The 15,843-nt window shown below is 49.9% G+C and overlaps 1 protein-coding gene across 1 annotated transcript in view; it reads left to right on the forward strand.

The window, feature by feature from the left end:
- LOC144942475 (uncharacterized) overlaps positions 1–9,270 on the forward strand; it is a 34,241-nt gene extending 24,971 nt beyond the window's left edge. The window contains exons 15-21 of the mRNA XM_078869342.1: positions 917–943; positions 2,228–2,281; positions 2,672–2,716; positions 2,891–2,926; positions 5,862–5,939; positions 8,458–8,496; positions 8,919–9,270. Coding sequence (XP_078725468.1) covers positions 917–943; positions 2,228–2,281; positions 2,672–2,716; positions 2,891–2,926; positions 5,862–5,939; positions 8,458–8,496; positions 8,919–8,945 — 306 coding nt within the window. The 3' untranslated portion in view covers positions 8,946–9,270. The remainder of the gene's footprint in view (positions 1–916; positions 944–2,227; positions 2,282–2,671; positions 2,717–2,890; positions 2,927–5,861; positions 5,940–8,457; positions 8,497–8,918) is intronic.
- Positions 9,271–15,843: the final 6,573 nt, after the last annotated feature.

Raw genomic sequence — 15,843 nt, forward strand, 5'->3', positions numbered from 1 at the left:
CCGGCCGCCTTTGTCTCCCCAGTGCCGATGTCTTCTATACGGACACCGCACCAGGTACTCATTCAAAGCTGAGTCGACCTAGGGGAGCCCAGTACCGGGTTCAGATAATCGTCACGTGATCGGGAACCGTAGTGCAGCACGCTAACCAATACACTACCGCTCCACCGCTCTCCGCGTACACAACAACAACAACCGCCATTCGCCACTAAGTGGTGGTGACGTCACCACGACGCTTGTGCCAGGCCATGTGCACCTTGAGGCGCACGTGTACACACACCCAAGTGCACACACAAGTGCACACACACGTGTACACACACGTGTACACACACACACGTGTACACACACGTGCACACACACGTGTACACACACGTGTACACACACACACGTGTACACACACACACACACACGTGTACACACACACGTGTACACACACACGTGCACACACACACGTGTACACGTGGCTTGATTAACACCGACCCATACTTGACCCATTCTCCAAACTTACCTGTAAGTGCATCGCGTGGGTGCGTGCACATGCATGTGAAGGTCCATGCACATGCATGTGAAGGTGCATGCACATGCATGTGAAGGTGCATGCACATGCATGTGAAGGTGCATGCACATGCATGTGATGGTGCATGCACATGCATGTGAAGGTCCATGCACATGCATGTGAAGGTGCATGCACATGCATGTGAAGGTGCGTGCACATGCATGTGAAGGTCCCTGCACATGCATGTTAAGGTCCATGCACATGCATGTGAAGGTGCATGCACATGCATGTGAAGGTGCATGCACATGCATGTGAAGGTGCATGGACGTGTCTGTGAATGCATGGACGTGTGTGTGTGTGCGTGTGTGTGTGCGTATATGTGTATGTGTGCGTGTGTGTGTGCATGGTGTGTGCATGCACCAGGGCTCTGCTGGTGTGGATGGCCACCCGGTGAGTTTTAACACTGCTACTAACACTATCACTAACACTATCACTGCCACTAACACTGCTACTAACACTATCACTAACACTGCCACTAACACTGCCACTAACACTGCCACTGCCACTATCACTGCCACTAACACTGCCACTAACACTGCTACTAACACTATCACTGCCACTAACACTGCCACTAACACTGCCACTAACACTATCACTAACACTGCCACTAACACCCTTCGTACCCATACCCCTCCTTGCCCCCGCTGACGTCACGCACACGTGGCTCTCCAGCCAATTAGAACGCTCGGGTGACGAACGTCAGCCATGACGCGTCGAGTAAATCTAATAATCCATCCTCTTTGTTTCTTTCGGTAAAGCCACGTGGGTATGAAATATAAAATAAATCACGACGTTTCGGGCGCAACACGAGCGTCCGTGACTTTACCGAAAGAACCAAAGAGTATGGATTCCTGGAGTCACGACAGCTTCAAATCATAATAATACATATTAAAAAAGTCGAATTTTATAGATGTACATATTTAGGAGGTAGTTGTCACGAATGCAGGCCTACAATGCCTCAACACGGATGAAGGATTTACGCCATTGGAACCTCATTTGCCAGTAAAAAATATGATAATTGTTTTTTTGCCCTTTTATCTGGCAACAAAACTGACACCTTTTTTTACAAGGAGTCATGTTTGCATAGACCACAATACCTGCAGTCATAATGCAAACAAAAAACATAACTCTGATAATGTATGCACTGTCCTTGAAGTTGGACCAATCAACTTCAAGGATAGTGCATACATTGTCAGAGTTATATTTCGATTTAAAGCTTTCGTGACTGAAGGGATTCATCTTCTTGGTTCTTTCGGTAAAGTCACGTAGAAGGAAAATAATAAAATAATACAAATAAAACATAATAAAATACTATTCTCATGACGATTCGGCCACAACGCAAGCAGCCGTCCTCAGGTGAAGAACAGGTCTGTCGGAAATACAGCGTCTGAATGAACACCACCAAGCTTGGCAGCGTATATATCCTTATCAAGTTGTGTTTTTTGTTTGCATTATGACTGCAGGTAATGTGGTCTATGCAAACATGACTCCTTGTAAAAAAGGGGTCAGTTTTGTAGCCAGATAAAAGGGTAAAAAATCAATTATCACGGGTGGAGGAATCAGCGTGTGAAGTTCACGGGACGAGTGCCCGTGGTAGTCGTAGCGATGGAGGAGTGACATGGAGTTAACTGACCTCTCTCTCTCTCGTTAATGTGCGTGTGTGGTGCATCACAGGGAGATATAGGCCCCATGGGACCTTCTGGGCCACCAGGCCCAAAAGGAGACCAGGTGAGACGATGGGGAGACGTGGTGACGGTGGTGATGGGATCATAGTGGTGGTGCTGATGGTGATTATGTGAGAGATGCTGATGGTGGTGATGATGCTGATGGTGATGATGGTGGTGATGACGGTGGTGGTGATGATGATGGTGGTGATGATGATGGTGGTGATGGTGATAATGATGCTGCTGATGGTGATGATTATGCTGGTGATGGCGATGATGATGGTGGTAGTGATGATGATGGTGGTGATGGTGATGGCGATGATGATGCTGCTGATGGTGATGATGCTGCTGCTGCTGATGATGATGCTGCTGATGGTGATGATGATGATGCTGCTGATGATGATGGTGATGATGATGATAATGCTGATGGTGATGATGACGATGACGTCCACAGGGAGAACGAGGGGTCGATGGGGTCGAAGGCCTACGAGGACACCCAGTGAGTGACGTCATCGCCCTCACACATCTACAGACAAAGGCCCCCGTATAGGCCACATACGCTGCTGGGGAAAGTGCCGACACACGAGTGGGTGGTGTGGCCAGCACCACGTCCTGATATCCCTGTCCCTGTGTGTCCCTGTCTGTCTCCCTGTCCGTCTCTGTGTCTCAACAGGGCTTTGAGGGTCCCAAGGGAGACAAAGGCGAGCGGGTGAGTTCGTGCCTCTGTGTCACCGTGTCCCTGTTCCTGTGTATCTGTGTACCCATGTCGTCATGTGTCTCCATGTCAACGTGTCTCCCTGTCTCTCCGTGTCTCCCTGTGTCTCCGTGTCAAGGTGTCTCCATGTCCCTGTGTCTCCCTGTGTTTCCCTGTGTCTTTGGTGATGTTGATGTTCATGCTGATGATGTTGATGGTGTTTCTAGGAATACAGCTGCTGCTGATGGTGGTGGTGGTTGTTGATGGTTAATATTATCGTTGATGATGATATTGGTGATGTTAATGCTGCTGCTGATGATGGTCTTGTTGATGGTTAATATGAAATCTGATGATGTTGGTGATGTTAATGCTGCTGATTGTCTTGTTGATGGTTAATATTACAGCTGATGACATAATTTATGATGTTGATGTTGCTGATGTTGATTCCTTTTAATGTAATTATTAACGATGATGTAAAACAATCGCCCTGCATTACCATCATCACCATCATGATCACCTCCACATCATCATCATCATCACTTAATATACCTACACCGCCATCCATGCAGAACGTATCAAATCAGTTTAGCCTAGGGGCACGCCCAGTGGCAGCTGTCCCTATGCATCAGTCTGCCAGCGATACGGCCCTGGTCTGCACCTTAGGTGGCGGTGGGGTCGTGATTAAGGTCAGGGTCAAGGTCAGGTGACAGGGCCGCATCATCCCTCACCCACTGAGAGCTCTCACGGTGGCTGCCGCGGATTTCTGGAAGATGCTGCCGCGGATTTCTGGAAGATGCTGCCGCGGTTGTCTGGGAACTGCCGTGCCTTTGCTAAGGAGCTGCCGCGGATTTTTTTTGTCAGTTGCGGACTTCCTGTGAATGCTGCCGCGGATTTTCAGGAGCTGACGTGGATTTTTTTAGGAGGTGCCACGGATTTCTAAGGAGCTGCGGCGGATTTCAAACCACGTTAAACATCACTTAGCTCCACACTCACGTCGTCTCCTTGTTCCCTCCCTGACCCCCTTGCTGACCCCTTATGGACCGCCTTGTTGACCCCCTTGTTGACCCCCTTGTTGACCCCTTGTTGACCCCTTGCAGACCCCCTTATTGACCCTTTGCTGACCCCTTGTTGACCCCTTGCTGACCCCTTGTTGACCCCTTGCTGACCCATTGTTGACCCCTTGTTGACCCCCTTGTTGACCCCTTGTTGACCCCCTTGTTGACCCCTTGTTGATCCCCTTGTTGACCCCCTTGTTGACCCCCTTGTTGACCCCTTGTTGACCCCTTGCAGACCCCCTTATTGACCCTTTGCTGACCCCTTGTTGACCCCTTGCTGACCCCTTGTTGACCCCTTGCTGACCCATTGTTGACCCCTTGTTGACCCCCTTGTTGACCCCTTGTTGACCCCCTTGTTGACCCCTTGTTGATCCCCTTGTTGACCCCCTTGTTGACCCCTTGCAGACCCCCTTATTGACCCCTTGCTGACCCCTTGTTGACCCCTTGCTGACCCCTTGTTGACCCCTTGCTGACCCATTGTTGACCCCTTGTTGACCCCCTTGTTGACCCCTTGTTGACCCCCTTGTTGACCCCTTGTTGACCCCTTACTGACCCCTTGATGACCCTTGTTGACCCCCTTGTTGACCCTTTGTTGACCCCTTGCTGACCCCCTTGTTGACCCCTTGCTGACCCCATTGTTGACCCCTTTGTTGACCCCTTGCTGACCCCCTTTTTGACCCCTTGCTGACCCCTTGTTGACCCCATTGTTGACCCCATTGTTGACCCCTTGCTGACCCTCTTACTGAGTCCCTTGTTGACCCCCTTGTTGACCCCTTGCTGACCACCTTGTTGACCCCTTGCTGACCCCTTGTTGACCCCTTGTTGACCCCTTGCTGACCCCTTGTTGACCCCTTGCTGACCCATTGTTGACCCCTTGTTGACCCCCTTGTTGACCCCTTGTTGACCCCCTTGTTGACCCCTTGTTGATCCCCTTGTTGACCCCCTTGTTGACCCCTTACTGACCCCTTGATGACCCTTGTTGACCCCCTTGTTGACCCTTTGTTGACCCCTTGCTGACCCCCTTGTTGACCCCTTGCTGACCCCCTTGTTGACCCCTTTGTTGACCCCTTGCTGACCCCCTTTTTGATCCCTTGCTGACCCCTTGTTGACCCCATTGTTGACCCCTTGCTGACCCTCTTACTGACTCCCTTGTTGACCCCCTTGTTGACCCCTTGCTGACCACCTTGTTGACCCCTTGCTGACCCCCTTACTGACCACTTTGTTGACCCCTTTGTTGACCCCTTGTTGACCCCTTACTGACCCCCTTGTTGACCCCCTTGCTGACAACCTTGTTGACCCCCTTGCTGACCCGCTTGTTGACCCCCTTGCTGCTTGGCCCAGGGTGAGGAGGGGCTCCGAGGAAGGAGGGGACCCCGAGGGGATAAAGGGGATCAGGGCCTCCCCGGGCTGGACGCGCCCTGCGCCCTGGTATGGACCCCGAGTGCAGCTGGGACCCCCCTGAGCTCAGGGGTCCCGGTGGGGTCAACACCATCCGAGTGTATCCCCTCTCTAACCCAGGCAACCCCTTCTAACCCCTCCTCCTCCTCGTCCCCCCTCCCTCCTCCTGCAGGTACCCCCTTCCTACCCCTGCAGGTACCCACTTTATAATCCCTCACCTCCTACCCCTCTCCTGCAGGTACCCCCCTTCCTACCCGGGTATCCCCTTTGTTAACCCCTCTGCTTCAGGTCACCTCCTTCTAATCCCCTCCGACCCCTCCTGCAGGTACCCCCCTTCCTATCCCCTCCCCTACCCCCTTTCACCCCTCTCCTCTAGGTGACCCCTTCCAGAGGATCCCCCTTGGACCCCCGTGTTGATTATTTAAGCCCTGACCCCCCCCCCCCCGCTCCTCCTCCCTATTAACCCTCTGGCTGTGTGACCCCCTAACGGACCCCAGGGACCCCGCGGCACTAAGGGGGGACAGGGGGACCCTGGCTTGCCGGGTCTCGACGGCATTGACGCCCCCTGCCCATTGGTACGCCCCCCACTCACCCCTCCCCTCGCCCCCCACTCACCCCTCCCCTCGCCCCCCACTCACCCACCAGCTCACCCCTTCCCTCACCTACCCCCACCCTCACTCCCAACTGCATTGACTCCCCTCCTCACCTTCGCCCCTCCCCTCGTGCTTCGTGCATGCCGCGTGATGCTACAGACCACTGACCTCTCACCCCTAGATATCGTTACGTTGACCTCTGACCCTAAATCTCAATCAGTTAACGCCCCCCCCTTCCGATCATTGTAAACCCCCCACCGACAGAGCCCCCCCACCAGTGACAGAGCCCCCCCACCAGTGACAGCCCCCCCACCGACAGCCCCCCCCCCCCCACCGACAGCCCCCCCCCCCACCACCGACAGCCCCCCCACCGACAGAGCCCCCCCACCCCCCCACCGACAGCCCCCCCCCCACTGACTAGTACTGGCTGTGTAACGTTTCCTGGCTCCGGCGAGCGAGTCTGAATATCCCTGGGGGGGGGGGGGGGGCGAGTGGATCGTCGCTCCCACGAGGGATGACGACCACACTCACCCTCTCACACCCACCCACACTCACCCACACTCACCCACACTCACCCACACTCACCCACACTCACCTACACTCACCCACACTCACCTACACTCACCCACTCTCACCCACGGCCTCTCTCACTCTCACCCAGCGAGGTCTCGTGCGTTGGTTCCGACAGCAATGCGGCCGATGACAGCGACCGCGAGGCCCTTGAAGGCGTTTGCGTAAAATCACCTCTCGCGGTTTGACCCCACGTAGGCTTTGGCGACCGATATCATTCACGAAAGATAAAAATAAAAATTCGGTTTACATCGCTTGAGTGAAAAATAAGTAATATTTAAAAACACTTTTTTAAAAACACGCTTTAATGAAATGTACCGTACTAGTAATAGAAGAATTCCACGACTCCAGGAAGTGGCCCCGAAGCTTTCCACAACGTGGCCAATTGAGCGTGGACAATTAGAGCCAAGCCGAAACATAACATATAAAAAATAATGTTTTTTATTTTTGTAATGATAGAATATAGTATTGTCATCAGTATGACATAAGTATTCCAAGTTTGCAGTCGATACCACATTGGGAAGTGGGAAAACATTTAGTTACAAGATTTGAGGATACAACAGACAGAGGAGTGGGTTAATTAAAAGCGTGTAAATAATAATAATAATAAATGTGTCGTTAACCCGCCACCACCCGACACAGCCAACGAGTAAGGTTTGTCACGTAAACAGAACGTGCCAGTTAGTTACTTCTTCAGCCCACCAATGTGTTGCGGAGTAAATCCACAACATTTGCAATTTGAATTCGACGTTTCGCTCGTGATTACATAAAGCATCATCGGGCAAAATCGCCCGATGAATCATCTCTCATTATCGCAGAGACGCCAACGACGCTACCAGGGATCGCCCAAGCTACGCGATCCTCCACGTATCATGAAGCTTTCAGTCAATTCATAACGAGCGTCGTTTACCACCGGCGTGGGAGGATACCGGGAGCCAAAAAGATCTACGCGCGTGTGCGTGCGAGGGAGCAACGCTCTATCCCATCAGACGGAACGGACGGATGGAGATTATCCCGAACGCTTTGCTGGCACCGCCTTCTCCTGGCGTGCCAGGGGCACGGCTGCTCCTCCACACGCCCACGGGGAGGGAGTTGGATCCGACATCCGTAGGCCCCGTCTGCCAATATTGCCGCGATGTGCAATCCCACCGAGCGGGGTTTCAACGTCTCATCGGCAGAGTTGGGCTCGCTTAAAGCCATTGGCTCAACACGAGCAACATCTCTGGACCGGTTTCGACCCTCACTGCTCATACACATCTGGGGAGCTTACTGGCATCGGTTCAAGCAAAGCCCAACTCTGTTGATTAGACACTAAATTTCGATTTAAAGATTTCGTGACTGCAGGGATTTATCTTCTTGGTTCTTTCGGTAAAGTCACGTAGAAGGGAAATAATTAAATAATACAAGTTTTCACATAATAAAATATAATTCTCACGACGTTTCGGCCACAACGCAAGCAGCCGTCCTCAGGTGAAGAACAGGGTTGTCGGAAAGACAGCGTTCATTCAGACCCTGTCTTTCCGACATTCATTCAGACGCTGTCTTTCCGACAGACCTGTTCTTCACCTGAGGACGGCTGCTTGCGTTGTGGCCGAAACGTCGTGAGAATTGTATTTTATTATGTTTTATTTTTATTTTTTCCCTTCTACGTGACTTTACCGAAAGAACCAAGAAGATAGACACTAAATGTCAGAACCGCTCCAAAGTTTTTTCTCGATCGAAGCGGAGGAGTATCGTTGTCATAGTAGGGGGATACAGTTGCAGCTGCAGATGCTGCTGCTGCTACGCCCAATCCCAATGGATTGATTGGCAGTGCCACTTTCTCGAATTCGGCCAAATTTTTTGAGCACGGCAGCGACTCCGTTGGAGGGATTCTGACTCTGCCTCTCCCCCTCCTCCACCCCCTCACTCGCGTGATGCACGTGACCAGGGAGAAGACGGATTGCCGGTTCCAGGATGCTGGCAAAAGGTACCGGGCAGCGCGTTAATTCACGGAGAATGGGTCGTGGTGGTGGATGATGTTGGTGATGGGTTATGATGAGTGATGGTGGCGATTAGCACGGTTGGGTTATGATGGATGATGGTGGTGATGAGTTATGATAGGTGGTGATGGTGGTGATGATGGTGGTGATGATGGCTGGTGGTGGTGATGATGGGCGATGGTGGTGATGGGTGATGGTGGTGATGGGTTATGATGAGTGTTGGTGGCGATTAGCACGGTTGGCTACATATGGTGAAAAATAAATTCAACATACAAACATGATTTGTTTGCAGCCTTTGATGCTGATGATTATGCTGATGCTGTTGGTGTTTTTTGATGATGATCGTGATGCTGATGATTGGACATCGTTAATTTAAAATGTTCTCCCCCTTGACCCCATGACCTCCCAGGGTCAGACCCCGTGGCTGGTGGCTTGATGAGGTCATGTGATGTTGGCACGCGACGGCCAATTTCACTTCTGAGAAAATTCACGGAGACGTCGAGACACGCGGAGAGACACGTGGAGACACGCGGCGAAGACACGGGAACTGGATAGTGTCCTTGTCCCAATCTCTGTCCCCCTATGTCTGTGTATCTCTCCGTCTCCCATTGTCTCTCTGTGTCTTTCTGTCTCCCTGTTTCTCTCTGTCTCCCTGAGTTTCTTTCTCTCTCTGTCTCTACCCGAGTGGTAGAGCTCCGTTTGACCGCAGTTGCAGTGAGTTTAACATTTCTGTTACACCAAGGTTTAACTTGTCCGCTAGGCCGAGGTTTAACTTGTCCACTAGGCCAAGGTTTAACCAGTCTGCTAGGCCAAGGTTTAAGTTGTCCGCTAGGCTGAGGTTTAAGTTGTCCACTAAGCCAAGGTTTAACTTGTCTGCTAGGCCAAGGTTTAACCAGTCTGCTAGGCCAAGGTTGTCCGCTAGATTGAGGTTTAACTTGTCCGCTAGGCCGAGGTTTAAGTTGTCCGCTAGACTGAGGTTTAACTTGTCCACTAGGCTGAGGTTTAACTTGTCCGCTAGGCTGAGGTTTAAGTTGTCCGCTAGGCTGAGGTTTAACCAGTCTGCTAGGCCAAGGTTTGCGTTGCCTGCTAGGCTGAGGTTGAAGTTGTCCGCTAGGCCGAGGTTGAAGTTGTCCGCTAGGCCGAGGTTTAAGTTGTCCGCTAGGCCGAGGTTTAAGTTGTCCGCTAGGCTGAGGTTTAAGTCGTCCGCGAGGCTGAGGTTTAAGTTGTCCACTAGGCCAAGGTTTAAGTTATCCACTAAGCCGAGGTTTAACCAGTCGGTTAAACTGCGCGCTTAGTGTAATTTATCTGGGTGTGTATTTTCCGTTTTGACTGCGGGTTCATGTATTTTTTACCTAATAATGAGGTTTATTTTTGTAACTCTTTTCGTTTATACCAGGTTCGACGTATTAACTCGGCCTGGGTTCGTACTTACCGATGCGCGCGTGTGTATATTCCGTTACGGCGAGGTCATCGCTTCCATTACATTACCAAGTTTTCACTTTCCGCCCCCCACCGTTATCACGAGGTCACTTCCGTGCGTATATACCGATGTTTATTGTAAATTCACATTATTAATATTCGCGATGACATCGCTACTGTCGAACCGAGGTCACCGGTTCCCGCACGGGAGCGACGCCGGTGGTCGTGCCGTCACCGCGCCGTCTCTCAGCGCGGGACTAAACCTCCGCGATTGGCGGGTTTCCGTGGCACGTTTTCGTGTTGACCGACGATGACGACGAGGTCGCAGTTTACATGTTTTCCCTACAGATGGACATTGTCCTCCGTTGCGACGCGCGCGCCGCCGCGCCTCGTGCCGCGCAAAGAATTCGCATTTCCGTTACGTCGCCATTTCCGTCATGGCGATTCCGATTTGTGGTTACGCCAAAGGATTGGATTTTTTCCCATCAGAAACAGAGTGGACGATGACTCCGATCAACGAGGTTGAGGGTTTTTGTTCGATGGCAACTGGGCCCTCTGTTTCACCAGAACGGACGATTCTGTTACACCCAGGTCAGATTTTGCGTTTTTACCGGACTTGACTATTCTGGAAAGGCACCGGTCATATCTTCCCTTCTACCAAAGATGAAGGCTTCCTTTATTCGAGGATTGTCAATTCCGTTATGGCAAGGGCCGACGTTCTGTTTTTCCTCCCTGGTCTCGTTAGGTTACATCAGCCCCGCTGGGTGACGTTATAACAACGTGAAGTTTAACACGGAGGGAGGGAGGGAGGGGGGGGGGGGCGGGGCACGGATTTGCAGCGAGTGTCACGATTGATCGTTTTTTTTTGGGTTCAGGCCGCTGCGTAATGATTTGGCGCGAAATCTTGTGTCGTGAGACCCTCCACCACCCAACACAGCCAAACAAATCAAATCGTCGCCTGGTGCACGAGCGTTTAGAGCGACGAGCGGTGCAGCTCAACTCGCTCGCCCGGCCGGGTGAGTGAGAATTGCTCTGTGAAGATATTTAACTATTTTTTATTTTTTACACCTCGGTAAAGCCCACTGAGCGGCTTTGTAGCTATTTTTTTCAGAAGCAACAAATGATATCTCAACAAAGTGGCTGATCACGTGGTAAGGGGCCGTCCATGAATGACGTCACACACCTGGGGGGGGGGGGGTCAGACATTTGTAACGATGTGTGACGGGGGTGGTTTGAGAAAATATGACGTCACATCAAAATGCGCAACTTTAAATAAATATAGACAATACGTTGTACTTGATTAAATATACTCTGTAATAAATGTTTTCTCCTACAACATCAGAGTGCAGCGCCACACTAAATACGCACTACAATGACAATAGTTCAAAGCGATTTGAAGCATGTACATTTTTTTTGGGGGGGGGGGGGGGGGCAGAGCTTTGTGACGTCATATTTGAGGGGGGGGCTCTGACTTTTTGTGACGCCGTGTGACGATAGGGGGGGGGGGGTCAGAAATCGTCCAAAATCGCGTGACGTCATTTATGGACGGCCCCAAATGTATAGTGGCCAAATGCTCTAAAGGGAATGTCTCTAAAGGTGGAGGGGAAAACCCAGAGGACGCGGAGGAAAAATCCGCGCGACCACAGGGGGGAGAGAGAGACACGCAGACTCCAAATATACAGCAGCAGCAGGCGTCAGGGTCGTGATCAAACCCACGACTTCCTGTACACCAGGCGAGGTCGTTAACATCTCACCACCTTAACTGAGCCTTCTCTTGATCTGAGCAAATAATTTCACCCGGACAATCGTTCACTTCCTATTCCCATCTTTGCGCGAGTCCACCAACCCTGACTCACGCGACCCCCCCTTGCCACCCACCGAGGTCGCTGGGCTCCCGGCTCCTCCTGCGTACCAGGCGAGGGAGTTGAACATCTCGAGTTGAACATCTCGAGTTGAGCGGAAACAACGAACCGAAGCCTCCTGTGTACCAGGCGAGGGAGTTGAACTTCTCGAGTTGAACTTCTCGAGTTGAACATCTCGAGTTGAGCGGAAACAACGAACCGGAGCCTCCTTGTCGGAGCGTTTTGCGCGGCTGCGTTGGGTGGCAGAGGGTCTCGGCGACACAAACGTTCAGGGCCGGATCCGTTACTCGTGGTGGCCTAAGCCATCGGTGCTGGTTTCTATCGATTTCAAGAGGTGGATTATTTTTTACGACATTCTTTATATTTTGTCCGTCGTGTATTTTTCTAAGCAAGAGATGAGATATATATATATTTTGTAAACGTTTGCGAGTTTCTTGGGGGGGGGGGGGCTCTCGTATATTTTTTATGTGATGACTTGTATGGTAATTCTGCAAATTTACGGTAATCATGGTTACCAATCGTTGTTATTCTTCTGTTGTGTTGATGTTGTTCCTCTGGGTTACAATTCCAGGGAAACCAGGCCAATGGTTCAGATTGCTGTGATGATATTATACATTATTGTTGTTGTTGACAATTGTTTTGATTATCCTACCGCTTGTTTACCCAGGAAAGCCTCGCCACTGAGTCTCAAGACTCGCCTTCAGGAGAGTGCTGCCAGGTTTTCGCTGTAAGAGGTTGGCGATGATTGCTGCTGCTGCTGCTGCTGCTTGTGATACTCATTCGGCTCGCGAGTGATGTTCAAGCGCTCTCAGAAACGGAATTTTTATTTATCCTGGGAGAAATCCGATGAGCTATAAAGCTCGTTTTCACTGATGCCCAGTCGGGGCAGGTCAGAACGTTACAAGAACAAACAATACAACAACACTATAGGAGTTCAAAGTATAGAAAAAGGTAAACAGATCACTTAAAATACGTACAAATAAAACTAAACTATGTTTTATCTTACCGAGTAAAGGCGCCATGGTGGCGAGATGTTAACTACCTCGCCTGGTATACAGGAGGTTGTGGGTTCACTCTGTATACTTGGAGGTTGCATTTTCTCTCTCCTCGTGGTTGGATTTTTTTCTCGGTCTTCTGGCTTCCCTTCCACATAGTAATAGGTTTTTACCCTTTCAACTGGTATAAAAAAACTGACACCTTTATACGAGGCATCATGTTTGCAATAACCACAACACAAGCAGTCAAAATGCAAACAAAAAGAAACAACTTTGATGATGATAATGATATGCACTGTCCTTGAAGTTGATTGGTCCACACTCGAGACAGCTTTTCTTAGAGCTTAGTCTCCATTGGTGTTGGACCAGATGACGCCAAAAGGCGTACAACTCAAAGACAGCACACTATCAGAGTATTGAGAGCTCGGGGTAAGCATTTACACTATGAGACCTCCTTTACCAGTGGCAAAATATAGTAATAGGTTTTTACCCTTTCAACTGGTACAAAAACTGACACCTTTATACAAGGCATCATGTTTGCAATAACCACAACACAATCAGTCACATTTCGAATCAACATGCATTTTGATTATTTGCCTGCGATAGATTTCCACGCGATGTTTTAGCCACTCCGTTGAGCTGTCATTCGTGATGGCTAGGTCGCTTCTGGAAAGAGAAACAAACCAGCTATATAGCCGAGTGGGCTTTACCTGGGTCAAATAAAACATAGTTTTAGTTTAAGGCCCACTGAGCGATGTAGCTTCTTTTTCAAAAGCGCCATGGCCACAAATGATCGCCCAACGAAGTGGATCGTCATCGCGAGGAGCGAGGAGAAGGAATTTTGATTGTGGGCTCTGAACTCTGGCGATGAGTTCTCAATTTCGATTTAAAGCTTTCTCGCGACTGCAGGGATTCATATTCGTGGTTCTTTCGGTAAAGTCGCGTAGAAGGGAAACAATAAAATGATAAAAATATAACACAATACAAATTTCGATTTAAAACTTTCGTGACTGCAGGCATTCATCTTCTTGGTTCTTTCGGTAAAGTCACGTAGAAGGGAAGCAATAAAATAATAAAAATAAAACATAATACAATTATTCTCACGACCTTTCGGCCACAACGCAAGCAGCCGTCCTCAGGTGAAGACCAGGTCTGTCGGGGAGATAGCTGGTCTTCACCTGAGGACGGCTGCTTGCGTTGTGGCCGAAACGTCGTGAGAATTATGTTATTATGTTTTATTTTTATTATTGTATTACTTCCCTTCTACGTGACTTTACCGAAAGAACCAAGAAGACAATACAAATTCTCACGACGTTTCGACTGCAGCACAAGCAATCACGTCGTGATAATTTAATTGTTTAATATTTTATTATTTTACTGTTTCCCTTCTCCGCGACTTGACCGAAAGAACCAAGAATACGAGTTCTCAGTTGCACAAAATAATTCTGACAATTTGGCCGCGAAGGAAAACAAACCAACCAGGCACACTTGAATATTAGGTCTACATTCTCAGGATCAGCATCTTTAGTTATCGTGGTAGAAATCCGATGAGCTTTGAAGCTCCGTTTCACAAACGTCCAGTTGTAGCATCTCAGAACGTTACAGCAACAAACAATACAAACATACGATCGGAGTGCAGAGTTTAGGAAAGGGGTGAACACATCGCAAAAAAAAACGAAAATGAAACTATTTTTACATAATGGGACCTCCTTTGCCTGTACCAAAATATAATAATAGGGGTTTTTTCCTTTATTATTTGGTACTGGCAATGATGTAGATGCTCACCCCGAGCCCTCATTACTCTGATAGTGCATTGTCTTTGAGATGTGGACGCCTTTTGGCGTCCTCTGGTCGAGCACCAATTGGGACGAGGCTCAAAAGAAAGCCGTCCGTTGGTGTGGACCAATCAGCTTCAAGGACAATGCCAATATATTATCATAGTGTGGTTTTTTTGTGCATTTTGACTGCAAGTATTGTTTGTGGTTAATGCAGACATGAATCCTCGTAAAAAGGTTTCAGTTTTGTTCCCAGAAAAAAGGGGAAACCCCTTATTATTATTAAACTATGTTTGTTTTGCGGGGGAAACCCCACTAAATCTATTCATTCTTTTCCATGCTGTTTAGCCAGTACCTCTGGGCAGAAAGAGATGGTGGGTGTCCCCCCACATGTTACCGCACTGCACGGGACCCTGACGATCACCTAACTGCTGGTTGTACCCATTTGATATCGCCCGTACACTTACATGGGGAGGTATATGGTCGACCGATTTCCACGGCTGACGAGGCATGGGAAGGCCTTCACTCAGCAGCGTATTGAGCAAGGGCTGTACATGGTGATGATGATGATGTTGGTGATGACTACGATGGTTTATTAATTGATTAATTAATTATTATTTACATGTTTACCTCTGTATTTGATTTAATTATTTTTTCTCGAGATCTGATTTGTTGCGTCGCGTTCTATAGATAATACCTCGTGCTGGAGTATCCCACCCACTCTCTAGCCCCTCCCACTCTCTCACTAGCCCCACCCACTCTCTCACTAGCCCCTCCCACTCTCTCACTAGCCCCTCCCACTCTCTCACTAGCCCCACTCACTCTCTCACTAGCCCCTCACACTCTCTCACTAGCCCCACCCACTCTCTCACTAGCCCCACCCACTCTCTCACTAGCCCCTCCCACTCTCTCACTAGCCCCTCCCACTCTCTCACTAGCCCCACCCACTCTCTCACTAGCCCCTCCCACTCTCTCACTAGCCCCTCCCACTCTCTCACTAGCCCCTCCCACTCTCTCACTAGCCCCTCCCACTCTCTCACTAGCCCCACCCACTCACTCACTAGCCCCTCCCACTCACTCACTAGCCCCTCCCACTCTCTCACTAGCCCCACCCACTACTCCTGTGACCACGCCCCTCTGCCGAGTACGAGGTCACGACATTTGAAACCGGGAACAAATTCCGGAATGTTTTATTTCATATTTTTTTACAATTTATGTTTTTGTTCCGGCTAAACCGGGGCCGCTCCGGCTATTGCCGGCACGTTGGTAACTTTATTTCGGTT

Source organism: Lampetra fluviatilis, chromosome 27, assembly GCF_964198595.1.
Source record: "Lampetra fluviatilis chromosome 27, kcLamFluv1.1, whole genome shotgun sequence".
Classification (NCBI taxonomy): domain Eukaryota; kingdom Metazoa; phylum Chordata; class Hyperoartia; order Petromyzontiformes; family Petromyzontidae; genus Lampetra; species Lampetra fluviatilis.